This window comes from Salvelinus fontinalis, chromosome 15 (assembly GCF_029448725.1).
Source record: "Salvelinus fontinalis isolate EN_2023a chromosome 15, ASM2944872v1, whole genome shotgun sequence".
Taxonomy (NCBI): Eukaryota; Metazoa; Chordata; class Actinopteri; order Salmoniformes; family Salmonidae; genus Salvelinus; species Salvelinus fontinalis.
This window is the reverse complement of record NC_074679.1, coordinates 31,859,814-31,875,839: the sequence shown is the minus strand read 5'-3', so window position 1 is coordinate 31,875,839 and position 16,026 is coordinate 31,859,814. Positions and strand designations below refer to the sequence as shown.

Sequence of the window (16,026 nt, the reverse complement as noted above, 5' to 3'; positions counted from 1 at the left end):
TTCCAAATCATGTCCAATCAATTGAATTTACCACAGGTGGACTCCAATCAAGTTGTAGAAAGATCTCAAAGATAATCAATGGAAAGAGAATGCACCTGAGCTCAACTTCAAGTATCATAGCGAAGGGTCTGAATATGTATGTAAATAAAGTATCTGTCTAATAACCTGTTTTTGCTTTGTCATTATGGGGTATTGGGTGTATATTGATGAGCAAAAAAATAATTGTATCCATTTTTGAATAAGGCTTAAATGTAACAAAATGTGGAAAAAGTCAAGGGATCGGAATACTTTCCGAATATACTGGGGGAAAAGATGTGGAAATGCCCCCTGCATGACTTGAAGATTCCTTCACCCCAATAACGCAACCCAGTCCAAAGCTGCATTTTAAATGCATTGACTTCTGGATGGGGTACAAGGTCAGAATGCTAATAAACCACTCATATTATTGGCTCTGTATTAAACCAAATTGTGGGAACAAGGGACAAATTATGAACTGTTTGGATCTGAAGGTGGTTCATACCATTATGTTACCTACGTTGACCCGATCGATACATACCTTATTAAATTTACCTGTGAAAATGTCAGATGACTGTGGCCATCAGTGCCCGTCACATGCATGACACCTCTGAGGTCCAGGTGAAAACACTGGACAAGCATAGATCCAGAACATCAGAACAGTGTGATATTCTATTCTAGTGTGACAGTCCTCAGAAGAGCAATACACAGGTAGATAGTGCCTTGGTGTGAAGTTGTCACTCAGCCACAATGTTACATTCACTGTGACACAGAGACTCTTGAGAGCCTGAGTTGACAAGAACAAGCTGACTTAACTCAACATGGCTCAGTACACAGGCATCCCAATCCCTCATACACTTCACCTCATATCAGTCAACTGCTCACTTCATACAAACAGATGGATGCAAAATAGTGACCTGCATTAGCTAATTGTACTGGGATCACAAGATTCAAGATCACACTTCGCTTGGGATTTTTGTTGTTGTACAATGGTCTACCCGAAATTGTTACATTAAAATAACATGAGTTTCATGTCATTATCAGTATATAAGACTTAGGTTTGTAAGACAAAACTATCTACACCAATGTAGGCTACATGTATGAACTGTATAAAATGATGTACAGTATATTACTCACTTAGGCGTGAGACTCATAAAGGAAGAGACACGCTCCTATAATACTCAGCCATGCATATTCAGTTTCACATTAGATACAGCGCTGTGAAAAATTATTTGCCTCCTTTCTGATTTTCTCTACTTTTGCATATTTTTGATTCTGAATGTTATGAGATCTCCAACCAAAACCTAATATTAGATAAAGGGAACCTGAGTTTACAAAAAAATAAATATATATATACTTATGTAATTAACAAAGTTATGCAACCCCAATTCCCTTGTGTGAAAAAGTAACTGAATTTTGGCCCACTCTTGCATACAAAACTGCTTTAAGTCAGCAACATTTGTGGGTTTTCATTCATGAACTGCTCATTTCAAGCATCTTCATTTGGGATTAGGTCTGAACTTTGAATAGGCCATTCCAAAACTTTGTTTTGTAGCTTTTTAACCATTTTCACGTGGACTTTTGTGTGTTTTGGATCATTGTCTTGCTGCATGACCCAGCTGCGCTTCAGTTTCAGCTCACAGACGGATGGCCTGACATTCTCCTGTAGAATTCTCTGATACAGAGCAGAATTCATGGTTCCTTCTATTAAGGCATGTCATCCAGGTCCTGAGGCAGCAAAGCATCCCCAAACCATCACACTACCACCACCATGCTTGACTGTTGGTATGAGGTTCTTACTGTGGAATGCAGTGTTCGGTTTTCGCCAGGCATAATGGGACTCATCTCGTCCAGAAAGTTGACTGAAGTTAGCCAAAAAGCACCTGGAAGCACCTGAAAAAATGTATATGGACAGATGAGTAAAAAGTATAACTTTTTGGACGATATGGGTCCCATTATGCCTGGCGAAAACCAAACACTGCATTCCACAGTAAGAACCTCATACCAACGGTCAAGCATGGAAGCGATAGTGTGATAGTTTTGGTTCATGCTTGAAAACCCACTGAGTTAAAATAGTTACACATGAAAGAGTGGGACAAAATTCCTCCACAGCGATGTGAGAGACTGATCAACAACTACACGAAGTGTTTGGTTGGAGTCATTGCAGCTAAAGGTGACAAAGCCAGTTATTGAGTGTAAGGGGGCAATTACTTTTTCACATAGGGGCATTAGGTGTTGCATAACTTTTGTTTATGATATAAATTAAATAAGTATGTCATTGTTGTGTTATTTGTTCACTCAGGTTCCCTAATATCTTATCTAATATTAGGTTTTGGTTGAAGATCTAATAACATTCAGTATCAAAAATATGCAAAAGTAGAGAAAATTAGAAATACTTTTTCACAGCACTAGTTCGTAGACAAGATTCTACATTTTTGCACGTACAGTACCAGTCAAAGGTTTGGACACACCTACTCATTCAAGGGTTTTTCTTTCAAAGCTGTAATCAAGACAAAGGGTGGCTACTTTGAAGAATCTCAAATATAAAATATATTTCAAAATGTTTAACACTTTTTTGGTTACTACATGATTTCATGTGTTATTTCATAGTTTTGATGTCTTCACTATTATTCTACAATGTAGAAAATAGTAAAAATAAAGAAACCCTTGTAAAGCACACCCCCAAGCGTGCCATCATCTTGATAACAGTAAGCCTGCCAGACTGCACACTATAAACAGCAGGCATTAAAGGTGACCGAAGAGTGTGAAATACTTGGAAAATGCGACCACATTTCAGGCATTTGACCATTCATTTGACCATTCAAAGCACATGCAGTATCTGTATATGCCGTATGTGTTTTCTTTAAACCCAGTAGCCTGTATTAATGGATACGTCCCAATCAGAAAAAAATTGAACAAAACTGGAGCCACAATTTTTGTAACCAGGAACAAGGACCAGAAGCAGCGTTATGGTATTTAGCCAAAGAGTACAGGAGCAGTAGTAGCTCTAGCTAGCTTAATAACTGTGGCGTTAAGTATTTACACTTTTACAGTTAGTTAGTTAGCAACTGTTTCTTCACTAGCTACAGTAACGCTCCCTCATAATGCCTCCCAAAATGTTGTTTACTGATTCTCTAGTTCTCTGCTTGTTCCCGAGAAGGCCTGATGAGTTTGCTTTTGTACATTTCAGCTCTCACCTTAAACTCAGGTCATATCCCTGATGCACACCAATGAGTCAGTAGCTAGTCAGGGGTGTTTTTTGTAAGGGTACAAACTGCCTCAGGGGTAGAACAACCATGAATGTGAGGACACAAGGACACACTCTGCTGAGGGGTGTGTGTGTGTTTGTGTGCACACTCAGGGATGACTGTGAGAATTTCAGGATTAATCTCTGACCTCCATGTTGTGGGTGTAAGGAAACTCATATTCCCATGGGTCGGTGGATGGGGTAAAATAATCACTGTGTTTTAGAGGATGAATAGGTATCCCCAACTGTACCTTTGGGGCTGTGTGTGTCATTCAGACTGTGATACATCTTCAGACTGTGATGCATACCGCCTAGGGGGCAGTGTGTAAGTAGAAGTTCTGCCTAGGGGGTAGTGTGTTAGTGTACACTCTGCCTAAGGGGGCTGTGTGTAAGTATACACTCTACGCTACCTAGGTTGCTTTGTGCAAAGGTACACTCTGCCGAGAGGGATGTGTGCAATATGCCTAAGGGAGCAGTGTGCAAGTATACACTGCCGTGAGGACTGTGCGTTGAGAGACATTCTATGCTCTGCTGTGTGTAGGAGCGTCTTCTGCCTGCCTGGGAGGCAGTACAACACATGCCTACACCTGATAACCCAAAGCTACTATAGACATATTCAGCCGTGACTCTTTACTGAACCCCCGCCATGGACAACCCATAGAATAACCCAAAGACAAAGACCTGGACAAGCCATAGAATAACCCAAAGACACCGACCTAAAGCCCCCCACATGGACAGCCCATAGAATAACCCAAAGACACCGACCTAAAGCCCCCCACATGGACAAACCATAGAATAACCCAAAGACAACGACCTAAACAACCCCCACATGGACAACCCATAGAATAACCCAAAGACAACGACCTAAACAACCCCCACATGGACAACCCATAGAATAACCCAAAGACAACGACCTAAACAACCCCCACATGGACAACCCATAGAATAACCCAAAGACACCGACCTAAAGCCTTCCACATGGACAACCCATATAATAACCCAAAGACACCGACCTAAAGCGACTCTGGCCGCAGACGCGTCATAGTTGATCCAGAAGGAGACCCAGGATAGGATGGTGATCAGGGTGGAGGGCATGTAGGTCTGTAGGATGAAGTAGCCAATGTTCCTCTTCAGCTTAAAACTCAGAGAGAGCCTCGGGTAGGAGCCTGGGAGACCAAACACAGTTTTCACGTCGGAGTAGGATAAAGTTTCCACCTAGACGCTGAACTAAGGTCAGTTTAGCATTTAGGGGTAAGATTATCCTATCTTTGTGCCTGAGAGAACTTCTACCCGGTGCTTATGTGGCAGTTACATTCTGCCACATTCTCTAATGTTAGACACTCTTAAGTGGAACATCAGAAACTTTAATTAATAGACTATTGTAAGGGTTAGTAATCAGATTGTTACCTGTAGCAAACACAGCTTTTGTGGATTGGATGTGGTAGTCTATAATAGAGAATTGGGGAAGTTCGATGTTCTCCACCCCAGTCACTGAATTATCACCTTTCCAGTAGAACTCGATGTCATCAGTGGTGTACCCATCTGTGAGAGGGAGAGACTGTTACATCATCTAAAATGGACAAACAGAAGGCTACCTACCGTATGTCACGGGCGGTGTACCCACCTGATTCTGACAGAATGGAACGCCATTCAACATAGACAGACAGGCAGAAAGCTGCTGTGTCATTGAGTGTACTTGTCTGAAGCGCTGGGTCAAGTCTTTTTCTAACACTTCTCTTTGCCTGGTATTAGATGGAACAGGAATGAAACAGTCAGTTATTGGCCTTCCAGTAATTAGGCAAACTTAATTGGACTGGGTTGGCTTTTTCTCCCCGTCAGACTCCTCCGCTTATCTAAAGGGAACCGCAGGATTTCAGGGAATTAGCTGCTTCTCCTTACTGTCTTTACTCAGTGGTTTTGTCTTTCTTTCCCATTCCCCATTTAATGTATGTGTGAGAGGCTCTTGGGTTATCAGATCACCCCTGGAGCCATACGGGTATAGGAGAATGACGTGTAAAGAAATGTGTAGACCAATATGGAGATAGTTTTTTTTTTTAATGAGACTGCAAAGAATAAAACAGCAGAACTGTATGTTTTCCCATGTATCGGTGTCCACAGCTAGAAACTGGACCAGATTGTCCACAGCTAGAAACTGGACCAGATTGTCCACAGCTAGAAACTGGACCAGATTACCAACAGCTAGAAACTGGACCAGATTACCAACAGCTAGAAACTGGACCAGATTACCAACAGCTAGAAACTGGACCAGATTACCAACAGCTAGAAACTGGACCAGATTACCAACAGCTAGAAACTGGACCAGATTGTCCACAGCTAGAAACTGGACCAGATTACCAACAGCTAGAAACTGCAAAGTGCAAAGGTTGGACCCGATATTTCCCATTAGGGTATAAAATGAAATAAATTACAAAAATGTAAATTAAGATAAAAACTTTAAGGCCTGGCCACATCAGTGCTAGCAGTATTGGTGCATCGAAGAGTAGTAAACCTTAGTCTTTATTGTTGCTTAAAAATTATTATTACGCTAGGTTTGTATGTCATAATTAAGACAGATGACATGATAGAGGGTTTGAGTAAGGTGTTGCCAAAAGTATTAAATACATCAACCCGGTCAATTCATTAATCCAGCAGCTCCACAAGATCTTATAGTGATTTCCAGAACCTTGTCATAATACCCAAAGCCAAGTGTCCACGTCTGTGCAGATTGATTTAACTATGCATGCAGGTACCATCTATTATTTAAATAGCACTCTGGCCAAGTTTGATTTAACAAGAAACGGCAGTTTGCATTAGTTGGCGTAAAGTGCTGTAGTTTTTTATCCTGCTTAATGTACGTTATGTCCTCGATGGGAGAGATATTTTGCTACGGTTTGGAATAGATTAATCCCTTACCTGAGGCACATAGACCTGTGTAACAGAATAATGTGTGAAAATGAATGGACTGAGAGAAAGTCATCATGAGATGTGTAGATTAAGTAAAACAGAAAGAATGTTAGAATTGTAAAATGTAGCTTGGGACAGTTTCAGTAACCTAGATTATGCCTATTCCTGGACTAAAAAGCATGCTCAATAGGAAATCTCCATTGAAAGTGTGTTTTACTACATTAATAGCCTCAAACTGGGTCTGGAAACGGTCCCTTAGGGTCTATTCAATAGCACCCATAGTCACATAGACCTCAGATCTGTGTGTAGGGACAAGCTTTCGTAAACATGCCCAGTATTGATAAACGGCACAAGTGAAGCTGAGATAAGTCTCTACAGGGATGTCACACACACACACACACTGGCACTCACAGCTCTCGATCTCCAGGGTGCAGTTCTGCTCGTCCAGAGGGTATCTACGCAAATCCATCATGCAAGCTGCCGTAGTGGTGATCCTGAGAGGGAGGGGGGGGGGGGGGGGGAAGAGAGCAATAACGAGAGAGAGAGGGGGAGTAGGAATGTAGAGAGAGAGAGAAGTAGAGGGGTGGGGGAAGGTAGACATTCTATCATTTTCTTGTATCTAGCACAGAAATTTGAAATATACCCCCACATCCCATAGGACTAATGTCTCACACACCCTTACCATGATGTATGTCCTTACAAGTGTAGAGCATACAGTGTAAAATCTGTGTGAACACACATACTGTATATCATATACAAGGAGTACAGAGAAACAAGAGAAAATATGAAACCTATTTAAAATGTCATTTTTTGGGCTGTGTGTTGCATTTCATAACATTTTATATAAACACTTTCAGGTGCACAGTGAAAAAGGTTGACCTAATAATGGAGAAATGAAAAACGCATCCTTCTCGCACACAATGACTCAGGAAGCACACACAGTACATACTCAGCATTCTATTGCACAAATCCCTCCATGGTTTCACTGGAAATTGAACTCTCCGTTTCTCACCCATAATTGCCTTCATACTGCTTAAGTCATGACTGTGCCCTCCCTCTTTGAAATGCTCCATGTTCCATCTTAATTAGCACTATGATTAATTAAGAATTAACACACAAAAAATCCTGGCAATCGGTGGACTTTAAAATCCGTGACTTATTCGCTTTGAGGTCTCATTCGAAGGAGCACACTCCAATTTGACTATTTTGGATTGAATTTGTGCTACACTGCTTTCATTCTTTTAGTATTGATTCAACCCAAAATGTTCAGAAACAGTGAGATTGCTGTGCTTATGTACTCATTGCATTCATTCGGTCTCTGACAGAAAAGGGTCAAGGTTGTGGCCACATGCAGCCATGTTATTACAGGCTGCTTGCCGAGGGGTTGGCTGGTCCTTGGAAGGGAAAGGGTCAGAGTTACATCTGTTTTTGTGTTTTCACTGCTCAGAAACCACATACGATAAGAATAGGATGTCGATTTAATATTGATTTTAATGTAAACCGCTTATGCTGAGTAAAGGATTCAACTTAAAGCATAGTGTGGAGGAGTCACTGTTCATAACTAATCAAAATCATTGCGCTCTCCCAGAAGCTTGGCTTGTACGTAAAACCCGCAAATTCAGACAAAAAAGGTGTAATGGGTCCTCACTCAAAAAGATGTCGCATAAATGACATAAGATGTTCAGAGAATAAGTGCATCTAACATGTTTGCACATTGGTTTATCATTGTGAACAGGGAACCATTACTGTAAAGTGTATGTGTCCCTTTTCCACTGCATAATCCGTGTAAAATGAGAGGAGACGTGACACACACACACACACACACACACACACACACACACACACAGTGAGACTGCCAGGATGTGAGTCATAGCCAGCAATGCATTCACCTAACCCAACCTGAGCCCTCTAGCTGTTTGAGACATTTCCAGGGATCCTCTGCAGTTTCCCCATTTATTCTCCAGCTTCTCCTGCCGCAAAATATCATGCATCGCTGAGCACCTAAAACTCACTCAAGCTGCCACTTGTTTGTTTTGGGTGACGAAACCTTCGCCAAAACATAAAAAGCATAGTAGTACATGCTAAATTTGAAATCCATCCCAATGCCCATACCTATGCACCTACAGTACGTTGATCTGAAAACATTGGATAGTTATCTCCAATATGGCCTATCAGAAGTCAAGGCTGATCTATAGCAATACTGTTTAGTATACCAATCCAATCCTTTCAGATCCAGATGTAGTCCCAGTGGGCTAGGGATGGATTTGGAATGTAGCAATACAACCATCCATGTAAAGGGCATTCTAAAAGTCCAGTGGTGGTCTGCTGTGCATTAGTCCTGGTCTTCGTCCAATCCAAGACCCCTACCTTGTAAAAATGAATCTCACTGGCCCATAGCCATCCTCCTCACTGAGTGATAGCGAGTGTCCAGTGAGACCAATATCTGTCAATTTCAGCCGCAACGATGTTGAGAACTGAAAAGCCCTGGGCATGAATATTCAGCATTTCATCAAACATTTCTGCAGCTGAATATTCTTTGGCTGTCGACCATGTCTCAAACCCACCAAATGCATTAGGGTGGTCTGGATGAATTATAAAGCAGCTGCAGAGATGGGGTAAAAATAGAGCATCAGCTCCTCCATACCGTAGGGGTGTCAGTAAGGGTTTACCCTACTTTCCAGCAGGGAGCTCGGAGCACTATGCCCACTCCCAATCTATTACCCCAGTGTGTAACATCCCCTCCCCATCAGATCAATGCAGATCAAACACAGATCAGGAAAAGAGGTGGGCTTTGCATCCGTGATAGTAATAAGCGTCATGTTACGTGATAGATGTTACGGGTGTGACTGACTGCAGCATTAGTATTGGTTTGTGTTTTCTGAGATGGCTAATGCAGTTGGTGAGAGTATTGCATTGATAAAGCCAGAGGAATCTTATCTACTGGGATGACTGATATTGGAGAAGTGATGCTCTGAAAATGTCTGCAGTTATACTAGTATAGTGGTTATAAGATTGTAATTTCATTTTGCCAGGATATTCCACTCAGTAACGATTGATATTGTTTTCCAGGGGACGACGAAGGTAAAACATGCTCACCTCTATTGTCTTGCTTTAAAAATACAACAAACTGTAAAAGGGTGCTAGCTAGAGAGATGTTGTTCTGTTAAATAATCTAACATTTTACTGCGATTAAAGCTTTTGTTATGACTGCTATACTTCATCAAATGTTAATCACTCAGACACTCTTTTCCTTCACATGCTGAAGCACCGGGAGTAGAGGTGGCAGTGCTGCCTAAAAATTAGTAATTACAGCAATGAATGTTATGCTAGATTTGATTAAAGGTTGAATTAAAACATGTTGCCATATTCAATCAATCTTCATTGAGCATAACTAATAGGCCTACTGTTTGATAGTGTGTGCAGTGACCATTCAGACTGGCCATATGCGTATTGATGCATACATTAAAAACATGAAGGTAGCGTAGCAGCAGACGTGTACACTACAGTAAGTAGTGAGGTCATTCCAGGCAGCCTAAATATAGCCGGCTCACTGTAGGCAGCAGGCAGAAGCACACTGGCTGAATAATTGTGTGGTCTGCGGGGAATAATAATTCTGCAGCATTCGAGTGTGAAGACATCTCCCTGCTCAACGTGAAACTGGGAGAATTGTGTGTGAGGAGCGAAGCAGATGAAAGTCAAAAGTTGTCACAATGACATGCAAGTTATTTCGGGGTGCTCTCGTGAGGGAGGCAGGGGGAGAAGACGAGAGGAAGACTGAACGACAGAGTAGTATTCAGATTATACACAGACAGGCACTCACTCACAATGGGCCCAGACATCAGAGAGAGACATCAGAGCAGGGGAGACACTGACACTGACAGATAGCCACATGAATGACATGCTTATGGTGCGTAGTAACTCTCTGTTAGTGCAATGTAGAACGACAGGGCTGTGCTTAAGACATAGCCATGGTTCAGGATGTTAGTCAATTAGTAATGCTCGACTGAGTATCATAACAATTACGTAGTCATGGTTCATAATATCCTAGCATTGCATGACTACGCGTCAAAGAAAATTACAATCATGGCATAGGATATTTATGTATAAAGTGCCTTAGGAAATGACAGAGCCATACCAAAGATATATTGTTTATTGTTAGCAAACAAAAGTATTGCAGCAGTGGTCAGGGACATGGGTAGAACTGAAACATCATCAGTTCCTGTAACTATAAACTGGTACCAACAAGGGACGTACACTACAGTACAGTACCACTGGGTAACTGGATACAATGAGCATCATTTACCTTTAAAGAGACGAGATGGGGACTGGAGATGAGAGACGAGCGGAGCAGGTTTTCCTGGTAGTGCTCCTGGGGAGAGCAGCGTATGGTTGGGGCAGACAGGAGCTGCCAGCGCCAGCAGGGTGACTCACCTGATCCTCCTGAGAGGCATGGCTATTGCTAATGAATCTCTCCACAGGCCCGTGCCAGCCAGCACCCAGGCCACTGCTGCTCACCCAACAGGCTGACAGCTCAACTCAAACCAAGCTAATAATAATATTTTAATATATTAATGTGGTTTTCTACAGTAGGCTAGCTTGAAATGTCAATTTAAAGGATTTGTTTAAGGTACACTAGGAAATAAGACGTCATCATACACAGCGGGGCTACTTCCTGCTTACAGACGTCAACAACAACAGAATCCAAATCGGCTAAACTACTAGTATGTGGGCATGCCCACACTGGCAAGAGCCATGGCAATATGTTCTGCTGTGTATGATGATGTCATGTTGCTGAGTCTACCTTTAAATATGCCCTTCAAGGGACTAAGGAAGAGGCTGAAGGTGAGTTGAGTGTTGGCCTATAGACAGTTGGTGTGTGTACTGAATTTCAATTCAGTCAATTCATGGGGTGAATTCGAATTCAATGTGTAAACAAAAAGGTTGCATAAACATTGCTACGGCAGGTTTAAATCCAGCCCTAAATGTTACCATAATAATCATGCATTTATTGGCACACATGTTCATGCCAATAAGGAACATGCTGTTCAGCCACCTGGTACACAAAACCAAATCCTTTGGCATCAACCAAAACAACAAAATGGTGATACATTTGCCTTCCCACTGGGCAAATCTGATTGAATCAACGTTGTATCCACGCAATAAAAAATAAAACATGTAATGTGATGAAGTTAAATCAACGTGGAAAACTGATTGGAGAATTGTGTATTCACCCAACTTTTAACCTAAATCCAATAACATGGTGACATTTTTTGCTGATTTCACCTTAGTTAGTTGACAACTCAGCCAAATGTAAATCAAAACTAGAAATTTTAATTACGTTTGTGCCCAGTGGGTTTTCACAATTACGGTATACTACAGTCACTATTTCTATGCACCAAAAATAACCCCTCAGATTTATAATGGGCACAGACAATATGATTTTTTATTTAACCAGGCAAGTCAGTTAAGAACAAACTCTTATTTACAATGATGGCCTAGAAACAGTGGGTTAACTGCCTTGTTCAGGGGTAGAACGACAGATTTTTACCTCAACAGCTCAGGGATTCGATCTAGCAACCTTTCGGTTACTGGCCCAACACTCTAACCACTAGGCTACCTGCCAGCCCGTTTATGTAGCCAGAAACCAATACTTAATCAAATCACACATCTAAGACCTTCCACTCCAGCACCACACCAGGTTAGCCACATGCTCGACTCCCTCTTAGCCCTAATTAACCTAACAAGCAACATAGATGTGTACAAAACACTGCAGCGTCTTCACAAAGATATGAACCACACAAGCTGCCTTTTAATCTAGACATTGAGCTCAATCACAACAACTCATACAAATGTAGCTAATGGGATTGATTGCCTGGTTGTCTGTTTTGCCTGGTTAGCTTCCGCCATGATGTAACCTAGCCCGAGACCTGAAGACAGATGTTAGTGCCAGATGTTAGCTTTCAGAGGTAACGGCTAGATCAGAGACTTAACACTGTCCTCTTTGTGATGGGCGTGTCTCGCTGTCAACACAGGTTTGATTCCAGTCAACGGTCACATTGGTTCCGTGACTTAGATCACACGCCAAGTCTCTTGTCAGCAGCTGAGGTCACTGATGAGCTGATAAGGTTAAAGGGAGATGTATCTGAGTCAGATTACTGGGTTTAACTGTGGTGACGTCATCTTGCCTGAATCTTCGAGACAGATGTTATCTCCCAGAACTACCAGCTAGCCTTTAACTCAGCCAGTTAATGAGCTACAGCATGGGGTGACTAACTCTGTTTCCACTGGGTTTCCTTTGCTCCCTCACACTTAATTGATAAATTAATGTCCGTGATTGGCTAAAGGAGGATTACTTTAATCCGACCCTGGTGGTCCCGGCAACTGCTGGTTAACGAAAACAAAACACAAATAATGCCTTCCCAGACAAACTATACTTTTTGGCTAGAACAAACATTCAAAAGAGCACTAATGACAAAATCCACATCCACTGTCATGATTACAAGATATGCCACCCGACTAAAGTAATAAACATGTATTGGATCTTCCCTACAAACCCTAGAGATCTGCCTCGTAGCTCAAAAAAAGGATATCTAACTAGAAAAACTGTCAAGTCATCATTCTCCCCCACCAAAGCGCTGAATCCCTCTGATCTCCACTGCATTATTGACAGTGGCTGCCCTTCAGTTCCCTTCGTTAGCTCGGTGCGGCTCAGCACTGCAGAGGCAAGGAGGGTAGCATGTTTGCCTGACGACTCAAACTGAATTCCTCCGATGCATCATTGAAGTCGTTTGTGGTGACGTCAAAATGAGGGGTGTTGTACAAAAGAAGTAATCAGCGATTGGATCATCTCTAACCAATCAGAGTATCGAAGCCAATAACACATTTTTAAACGCTTTACACACATGTGTTCTGGCTTTGGCCCAACCCATCTGTTTCTGGGACCAATCAGATGGTCTAGAATGTACTTCCATTCTAGAAATTGTCGGGGAGGTGCTCAGATCCAGACTCATTGTGGAGAAGAAATTAACATGTTTGGCGGGAGCAAGGAGTTTGGGTAGCCAGACAAGGAGCATGTAGCCTACAAGTCTACACTGCTGCCATGCTCCGGACTGCAGGGGAGTACGGCTCCATAAATGATTCCCCACCTGGATCTTCCTCTCACACTCCAGAGGCAGAGGAGAAAGAGCAATGGCAGTTGTTTGATAAGGCTTTGAGGAATGGATGGTCTCCTTGCCTATGTGCAGTTTTTCCCAGTACAGTTGCAGCACACACACACCAAGAGTTGATGTGCAGGAGCTTCGGTTGCGTGCTCTTAAAACCAACCCCCAGTCTGCAAAATTTGAAGGTCGGCTCTCATTATCACTCATAAGCTCACACAAATGCACACATAGACACGCATGAACGCACGCACACACACACACACACAGAGGTTAAATTGGACCGGATCCCGCCGGGTCCGAGACATGGCACCTACAGTATGATCCAAATGAGAACCAGGCGGAGCTGTAAACCCAGTACCTTTGGTTATTGGAATTATTTAATGAAAAATTGTTATCCACATTTAACTTTCCACAGCCAACAACATGAGTAAGCAACAGCAAAATCAGACAAACCCATAGTAGAATAGTTTACCTATTCAATTGTTCAGCCTGTCGCATTCTATGCAAGAAAATTATATTCCTCTCGAGGCACATTAAAATTGCGAGAGCCACACAGATAGAGAAATATGCATGTCCAGTCATTGTACAACATTCTTAATGCAGTTGTGGGAAAACACACATTTGAAAGCAGTTTTGATGCCCACTGTTAAAAGAGAACACTTTCCAGTGTTACTAGGCTACACTTATTTCTCAAGTCCAAGAAATTAAGTCAAATTCACCATTTGAGACCCTAAGCTTTTAGCAGCGGCATGGTTTATGCGCATTAGTCCTCGCCAATGGCGTTGAATTCATAGGGAAGACAGAGGCTAAATGTAACAGGGGTCAAGTATAACAGGTAGGCATACATTCACAGTACATGATCCTTAGTTGACTGAGTGTCAGTGGAATGTTTTTATGACATTCAAGTCATCAATACATCAGTTGCTAACTAGAGTTTGTGTTCTGGCTAATATTTGGGCCCAATTGGGTAAATGCAGATGGAAAAACCCCAGCCTATTTATAGCCACACATAGCACACCTGCCTGATCATACGGACCAATATGTTACTGAGCTCATTTCTGGAAGGGGAACTTATATTTAAGATGTCAGCATCTTTCTATTTTGGAGTAGAATGTCCTTTTTACATAGTCACCAGAACTGACCTTCTTACACCCACATTTTTTTTTATTGTATGGGAGGTCCTGGGAATCAAACCCACCACCCTGGCATTGCAGGAGCCATGCTCTACCAACTGAGCTACAGAGGAGCCCAAGAACACATAACGCTGATACGCACACACTCACCTGAGGCCGTAGAGCACAGTTCCGTCTGGATGCAGTCGGATCATTCTGTTCTTCACTGTGACCCCGTGCACAAAGGACTTCTTATCGTTGATGAAGTAGGTGTCAGGGACCCAGAGCGAGTCTGCCACCCTGTTGTCCAGCGTCAGGTTGAGGGGAATCCCTGTGTAGGACAAGCGCTTGTCCCTCCAGGACTGCTGGAAGTACATGGTGATGGTGTAATCCTAGGGGGTGGAAGAGGAAGAAGGGTTGGGTTGTTTAGGCACACAATAGGAAAGTACATGGTGTATTTTGTTTGTGGGAGGGATTGGCTCTCTGTTCTTGGATGGTTCACTGTGTGACTATTTGTGTGTGGCACTGTGTGTGGGCCAGGGCCAGAACACACGTGGGTAAACGTCCTTTGTCTGTGTGTTTGAGTGGGTGTCTGGTTGGGTTGTCTGTGTGTGTAGCTAAGTGTGTGACTGACTACCTGCATGAGTGTCTGAAATAGATCGGTGGTTGCTAACCAGGGGTACTAAGATTGGTGGTACAGGGAGTACTTGAGAAGACTCATAAGACCATAGGCATACTGGTAAAATACACATGAGGGGGTACTCCAGGAAGAGCAAAATTCAGTTGGTTGTACAGTAACAGAAAACGATTGGGAACCACTGACTTACAGTATGACTAAGTGTGTGAGTGTGAGTGTGTTACCAATTATTTAGACTGAGTCTCTGCTGTCAGTCTGTGTTGCACTGCAGTCTCCCACACAGTTTGCACCTTCTTTTTAAAAATAACTTGGCACAACCACAGACTCTGCAATAAGGCCACGTACTGCTGAGGTGAATGAAGTTGTGTAACGTCAGTTCTTATTAAGCGCAGCAAACAGGCGACTCTCATGCCCGCTCCATTTGGCCCCTCTGCTCCTTGGAGGGGCTGAGCATCTACAGTACTCTACCTCCATCACCTGCCCCATGGTCACTCCTGTCACACCATCCGTTCGGTCCTCAAACTCTCCCCTTTCTCTATACCCCTGCGTCAGCACCCCAAACGTCTAACTTCACTTTGAACTTTCACCTGTTAACTCTGTTGTTCTCTCGGTTTACACTTACAGTGCCTATCATAAGTACTCACTCTTCTTGGACTTCTTCACATTTGAATTGTCACAAGTGGGATTAAAATGTATTTAATTGCAATTTTTTGTCAAATGATCCACACAAAATACTGTGGAAGAAAAATTCAAAAACATTTTTTTTTACTAATAAAAAACACAACACTAATATCTCTTGATTAGATACTGTAAGTATGCACCCCTTGAGTCAATAGATGTTAACATATTTGGGGTAAATCTCTAAGAGCTTTGCACACCTGGACTATGCTATATTTGCCCATTATTAGTTTCCAAATTCTTCAAGCTTGGTCAAGTTGGTTGTTGACAGCC

General features: G+C 42.4%; 1 protein-coding gene across 1 annotated transcript in view; it reads right to left on the bottom strand.

Annotated features, from left to right (window-relative positions):
• Positions 1-16,026, bottom strand: part of LOC129811803 (gamma-aminobutyric acid receptor subunit beta-1-like) — a 46,214-nt gene that overhangs the window by 5,284 nt on the left and 24,904 nt on the right. The window contains exons 4-7 of the mRNA XM_055863434.1: positions 14,610-14,830; positions 6,578-6,660; positions 4,670-4,804; positions 4,276-4,428 (exon numbers count right to left, since the gene is read on the bottom strand). Of these exons, the coding sequence (XP_055719409.1) occupies positions 4,276-4,428; positions 4,670-4,804; positions 6,578-6,660; positions 14,610-14,830 (592 nt within the window). The remainder of the gene's footprint in view (positions 1-4,275; positions 4,429-4,669; positions 4,805-6,577; positions 6,661-14,609; positions 14,831-16,026) is intronic.